General features: G+C 47.4%; 1 protein-coding gene across 1 annotated transcript in view; it reads right to left on the minus strand.

Annotated features, from left to right (window-relative positions):
* The window catches only part of mpzl1l (myelin protein zero-like 1 like), a 28,174-nt gene that overhangs the window by 15,312 nt on the left and 5,362 nt on the right, over positions 1-7,500 (minus strand). The window contains exon 3 of the mRNA XM_055148289.1: positions 810-991. Within this exon, the coding sequence (XP_055004264.1) occupies positions 810-991 (182 nt within the window). The remainder of the gene's footprint in view (positions 1-809; positions 992-7,500) is intronic.

Consider the following 7,500-nt stretch of genomic DNA (forward strand, 5'->3'; position numbering starts at 1 on the left):
GAGGAGCAGGTGTGAGGAGCAGCAGGTGTGAGGAGCAGGTGTGAGGAGCAGGAGGTGTGAGGAGCAGAGGTGTGAGGAGGAGCAGGTGAGGAGCAGGTGAGAGCAGGTGAGGAGCAGGTGTGAGGAGCAGGAGGTGTGAGGAGCAGGTTGTGAGGAGCAGGAGGTGTGAGGAGCAGGTGTGAGGAGCAGGTGTGAGGAGCAGGTGTGAGGAGCAGTGTGAGAGCAGGTGTGAGGAGCAGGAGGTGTGAGGCAGGTGTGAGGAGCAGGTGAGGAGCAGGTGAGGAGTGAGGAGCAGGTGTGAGGAGCAGGTGTGAGGAGCAGGTGTGAGGAGCAGGAGGTGTGAGGAGCAGGTGTGAGGAGCAGGTGTGAGGAGCAGGTGTGAGGAGGAGAAGGTGTGAGGAGCAGCAGGAGGAGCAGTGTGAGGAGCAGGTGTGAGGAGCAGGAGGTGTGAGGAGCAGGTGTGAGGAGCAGGAGGTGTGAGGAGCAGGTGTGAGGAGCAGGTGTGAGGAGCAGGTGTGAGGAGCAGGTGTGAGGAGCAGGTGTGAGGAGCAGGAGGAGCAGGATGTGAGGAGCAGGTGTGAGGAGCAGGAGGTGTGAGGAGCAGGTGTGAGGAGCAGGAGGTGTGAGGAGCAGGAGTGTGAGGAGCAGGAGGTGTGAGGAGCAGGAGGTGTGAGGAGCAGTGTGAGGAGCAGGAGGTGTGAGGAGCAGGAGTGTGAGGAGCAGGTGTGAGGAGCAGGTGTGAGGAGCAGGTGTGAGGAGCAGAGGAGCAGGTGAGAGGAGGAGATGATGCGAGCGCGGCTTCTCCTCACCGTGTAGTCGACCTTGGAGAACTGCGTGTCAGGTTGGCTGGACTGGAAGTTCCAGGTGACGGAGGTGGCGCTGCTCACCACCTGCTTGGACTTGAAGGAGCAGCGCAGGACGGCCGTGGTCCCGTTCTCCACCACCACCTCGGCGTCGGCGCGGATGTCGATCGCCAACGACGGACGCGCCGCTGAGAAGAAGAAGAAGAAGGTCAACGGGTCAGAGGTCGAGGTCACCAAGTTCTGACCTCACAGTGTGGATCAAACTGAAACTACAAGTCCCAGAATCCTCTGCTCTCCACCAGGACTAAACCAGGACTAAACCAGGACTAAACCAGGTCTAAACCAGGACTAAACCAGGACTGAACCAGGTCTAAACCAGGACTAAACCAGGACCTAAACCAGGACTAAACCAGGTCTAAACCAGGACTAAACCAGGACTAAACCAGGACTCTAAACCAGGAAACCAGGTAAACCAGGTCTAAACCAGGACTAAACCAGGTCTAAACCAGGAAAACTAAACCAGGACTAAACCAGGACTAAACCAGGTCTAAACCAGGACTAAACCAGGACTAAACCAGGACTAAACCAGGACTAAACCAGAAAACTAAACCAGGTCTAAACCAGGTAAACCAGGACTAAACCAGGACTAAACCAGGTCTAAACCAGGTCTAAACCAGGACTAAACCAGGACCCAGGTCTAAACCAGGACTAAACCAGGACTAAACCAGGACTAAACCAGGACTAACTAAACCAGGTCTAAACCAGGTGGACTAAACCAGGTCTAAACCAGGACTAAACCAGAACTAAACCAGGACTAAACCAGGACTAAACCAGACTAAACCAGGAAACTAAACCAGAACTAAACCAGGTCTAAACCAGGACTAAACCAGGACTAAACCAGAACTAAACCAGGTCTAAACCAGAACTAAACCAGGACTAAACCAGGACTAAACCAGAACTAAACCAGGACTAAACCAGAACTAAACCAGAACTAATCCAGGACTAAACCAGGACTAAACCAGGACTAAACCAGGACTAAACCAGGACTAAACCAGGACTAAACCAGGTCTAAACCAGGACTAAACCAGGACTAAACCAGGACTAAACCAGGACTAAACCAGGACTAAAGACACTTGGGAACAGAAAATAAAGTTTTACTGTTTCATGTGGAAAATCTTATTCTGTGTTTAAACAAAGAGGAGATTTATTTTCATGGTGGGATCAGAATCGGTATCGGGTATCGAGTATCAGGTATCGAGTATCAGGTATCGAGTATCAGGTATCGAGTATCAGGTATCGGGTATCAGGTATCGGGTCTGTTCCTTAGTATCTAAACAGGTTTTGTGTAGAAGTGTGTGTTTGCTGAGACTCGTGTGAAGCTGCAGTTGTTGTTTTTGTTCTGTCGGGTTTTCAGGTTTTTCCAGGGTTTAGTGGTTTGGAGGATCTTGGGTCCTGCCCCAAACAAGACCAGGACCAGGACCAGGACCAAGACCAGGACCAAGACCAAGACCAGGACCAGGACCAAGACCAGGACCAAGACCAAGACCAAGGACCAGGACCAAGACCAAGACCAGACCAGGACCAAGACCAGGACCAGACCAGACCAGGACCAAGACCAGGACCAGGACCAAGACCAGGACCAAGACCAGGACCAGGACCAGGACCAGGACCAGACCAGGAGACCAGGACCAAGACCAGGACCAGGACCAAGACCAGGACCAAGACCAAGGACCAGGACCAAGACCAGGACCAAGGACCAAGACCAGGACCAAGACCAGGACCAGGAGACCAGGACCAGACCAGGACCAAGACCAGGACCAGGACCAGGACCAGGACCAAGACCAGGACCAAGACCAGGACCAGACCAGGACCAAGACCAGGACCAGGACCAAGACCAGGACCAAGGACCAGGACCAGGACCAGGACCAAGACCAGGACCAAGACCAGGACCAAGACCAAGACCAGGAGATCAAGACCAGGACCAAGACCAAGACCAAGACCAGACCAAGATCAAGACCAGGACCAGACCAAGACCAAGCCAAGACCAGAACCAAGACCAGGACAAGACCAGGACCAAGACCAGGACCAAGACCAGGACCAAGACCAGGACCAAGACCAGGACCAAGACCAGACCAAGACCAGGACCAAGACCAGACCAAGACCAGGACCAAGACCAGGACCAAGACCAGACCAAGACCAGGACAAGACCAGGAGACCAAGACCAGACCAAGACCAGACCAAGACCAGGACCAAGGACCAGGACCAAGACCAGGACCAAGACCAGGAGCAAGACCAGGCACAAGACCAGGACCAAGACCAGGACCAAGACCAGGACCAAGACCAGGACCAAGACCAGGACCACCAAGACCAAGACCAAGACCAGGACCAAGGACCAGGACCAAGACCAGGACCAAGGACCAGGACCAGGACCAAGACCAGGAGCAAGACCAGGACCAAGACCAAGACCAGGAGCCAGGAGGACCAGGACCAGGAGACCAAGGACCAAGACCAGGACCAGGACCAGGACCCAGGGACCAAGACCAGGACCAGGAGGACCAGGACCAGGACCAGGACCAGGACCAGGACCAGGACCAGGACCAGGACCAGGACCAAGACCAAGACCAGGACCAAGACCAGGAGACCAGGACCAGGAGCAGGACCAGACAGGCTCAGAACCGAGACGGAGGCGACGGCAGCGTTTCTTTCCTCTGACGCTTTTCTTTGTTTTTCTTCCTGGAAATGAAACTCAGTCCAAAAAGAAACGGGAATCAACTCGTCCGAGGATTAAAGACGAGGATCAGACGGATCTGATCTGGACTCACACGTCTGACGCACAAACCTCAACATGCAGCTCCAGATCTTCAACTCCACAATCAGAAATGTTCATCTCAAATAAAAAACACTGCAACATCATAAAATCTCCTGAAAGACGTAAAACTAAGTGAAACTCTGACGTCAACAAAGATCGAAAAGATCAACAGACGTGAACTTCACTTCGTTCGATCTCGATGAGACTTGTTTTCTCTTGTTTAGGGAAAAGCTCCTGAGCCTGAGTCTTCGTCTCCTCGTCTTCACAAGTTTGGACTTAAAGAGTAAAAGTGAAACACTCGTCGGTTCCTAAAACTCTGTTTATTTCACTTTACACACAAACGCCAAACCAGAGACTTACACTCCAGACTCAGTGTTACGACCATTTATTTTCAGAGGAGAATTCATCGTTTGTGTAAAAGATGAGAACAAACGAAGGGAAAAGTCTCTGTTTTTAAAAATACTCGAGTACATGTGAAGGTCGCCTCAGTCGTCCAGGTCCACAACAAAAGACAAACTCAGTTTGTCACTGGACAAAAGTTTAACACGTTTCTCAGATCCAAACTGCTGCTTCAGTTTTTCTAATCTCAAACCTGAAGCAGCAGTTTTGGATCAGAAACATGTTTGATTTAAATAAACTTTAGTTCAGTCGACAAACAGAGTTTCTCTTTTCACACAAAATTATGGAAATGTATTATTATTATTATTATTATTATTATTATTCTCTCACAGTTTATGAATGAAACTTAAGACCTGATTTACCCACACACACACACACACACAACACAGACACACACACACACACACACAGACACACACACACACACACACACACACAGACACACACCTCGACACACACACACACAGACACACACACACACACACACAGACACACACACACACACACACCGACACACACACACACACACAGACACACACACACACACACACACACACAGACACACACACACACACACAGACACACACACACACACACAGACACACACACACACACACACACACACACACACACACACAGACACACACAGACACACACACACACACACACACAGACACACACACACACACACACGACACACACACACACACACACACACACACACACACACAGACACACACACACACACACACACACACACACACACACACACACACACACAGACACACACACACACACACACACACACAGACACACACACACACACACACACACACACACACACACACACAGACACACACACACACACACACAGACACACAGACACACACACACACACACATCGACACACACACACACACAACGACACACACACACACACACACACACACACACAGACACACACACACACAGACACACACACGACACACACACACAGACACACACACACAGACACACACACACACACACACACACACACAGACACACACACACACACACACACACACACACACACACACACAGACACACACACACACGACACACACACACACACACACACATCGACACACACACACACACACACACACACACACACACTCGACACACTGAACAGAAGTGTAGATCTCGACACCTGAAGTTCACGTTTGTGTTTTTAAAAAGATCAAACTGAAAATCAAGATCGAAGAAAAAAAAAAAAAAAAGATTCTTTTTCCCTCATGTTCAGTCGGACGGAGACTCGTCCGTCTGCAGGTGACGGACCCGGGGTCACGGGGTCACGGGGTCAGAGGTCAACGTTATAAGAGCCTCAGATCCACACAGGTCCTATAAACTAACCTCAGGTGTCATGGAAACTGAGGATCTGATTTAAAGCTTCACTGTGGAACTTTTTTCTTTACATTTATTGACTCACAGGAGATTTTAGAATCAAACATCCAGAGAAAAACAGACACTGAGTCGCGTCTCCACAGACCTGACCCGGACCTGCGACAAAACAACATCATCTCCATGGAGACAAGCGTCTGACGGAGCCTCCAGCAGAAAAGTTCCACAGTGCAGCTTTAAAAAGGCAAATCTCAAACTCTGCGGTTGGTGCAGCTCGACTGACACTTTATGGAGACGTCACACTGAGGTGTTCTACATGTGTCTCTATGGCAGAATGTTCAGCAGTTACCGTGGAGACGCAAAGCACACGAGCAAACGACATGGAAAACATCTGCAGATACTCGAGTAACAGCTTCAGACGGAACAGAACCTCCAGCGAATCACACGCCAGAAAAAACTCAACACATCAACAGTTCTGATGTCGTCCCCTGCACAGATCTGACGCCGCCTCCGCCGCCGCCGCCGCCGCCGCCGTTTTTTTTACATAAAAGTCAAATTTATGTCGTCTCTGCATTTACTCCTCGATACGATGCGCTTTTCGATACTGTTCACTTAGAGTTCAGTGAAAAAATCCACTGAGTTTGTTCAAAGTGAAAGTGAAAAACACATTTTAGTCCAAACAGTGAAAATGTCGACATAAGTGCAGCTCCTACACAACCAAAAAGTTCCACAGTGCAGCTTTAAAATGAGCAGATGATCACATGTTCAGTGAAAATTGAAGGTGATTTCAACAAGAACTGACGGACGTATCGAACTCACTGCTCCAGTCTGCAGACGCCTGGTACTTTTACACACAATATTTTAAAGATTTGTTACTAAGAGAACAACTACTACTACTACTACTACTACACTACAACAACTACTACAAACTACAACTACTACTACTACTACTACTACTACTACTACAACAACAACTACTACTACTACTACTACTACTACTACAACTAACAACTACTACTACTACTACTAGTACTACTACAACAAACTACTACTACTACTACTTACTACTACTACAACAACTACTACTACTACTACTACTACTACTACTACAACAACTACTACTACTACTATTACTACTACACTACTACTACTACTACTACTACTACTACTACTACTACTAGTACTACAACAACTACTACTACAACTACTACAACTACTACAACTACTACAACTACTACTACATTATTCACAAGTGTCTGATACAGTGAACTTTCACTTCGATATATTTCAAATCGATTCGATACGGTTCAATAAAAATAAAGCCTAAATCACTAAAAGTTTTAGTTAAATCACTTCTTCATATGAAACATTTTAAACATTTAAATCGTCAAAACAGAGAAAATGTCAAACGTGTCACAGAAACAAGTTTCTTCCTCTGAACAAACAACAAAACTGAAACTAAAAACATTTAGTCAAATAAACCAAAAAATCCTCTTGATTTATCGATACAACAGAACACGATATCGACACTAAAACATCACGTTAAACGACACGATATATCGATATTTTGATTTTTTTGCACACGTCTAACTACTGCAAATGAGCTTAAATCATAATTTCAGTCACAATCTAATATTGTTTCCTCGTCAAAATCAGAGCTGCAGTTGTGTTTGTTTGAGTAAATCTTTATTCTGAGTCTGTTTACATCTGCAAACGCTCTGTTCCACCTCGTGATGTCATCAAATGGTACTTTTTAAAAACGTTTTCAGCTCCTTTTCCCTTTAGCTCTGCAAATTTAGCAACTTCCCACGACTGAAAAAAACAAAAATCAACCAGATGATTCTAGCGGAGGCGTGTGGAGTTTAAAAACACAGCGGAGCGCTTCCCGTATCACCACACGATGACATCACGAGGTGGAACTCGGCGAAAACGTGAAGAGATGTGAGCGAAACAAAACACAACTCCAGGTCTGTGTTTGTGTGAGACGAAGAAACGACATCAGAACAGAGAAAACAGAGAAATACGGAACATTTTTCATGATAAACTGAGTCAGTTCGTCTCTTAAAAAACTAAAAACGAACAATATTTTTTAATTTTTTTTATATT

The sequence above is a fragment of the Boleophthalmus pectinirostris genome, unplaced genomic scaffold, assembly GCF_026225935.1.
Source record: "Boleophthalmus pectinirostris isolate CB_2022bp ecotype Guang Dong unplaced genomic scaffold, ASM2622593v1 HiC_scaffold_12, whole genome shotgun sequence".
NCBI classification, from domain to species: Eukaryota; Metazoa; Chordata; class Actinopteri; order Gobiiformes; family Gobiidae; genus Boleophthalmus; species Boleophthalmus pectinirostris.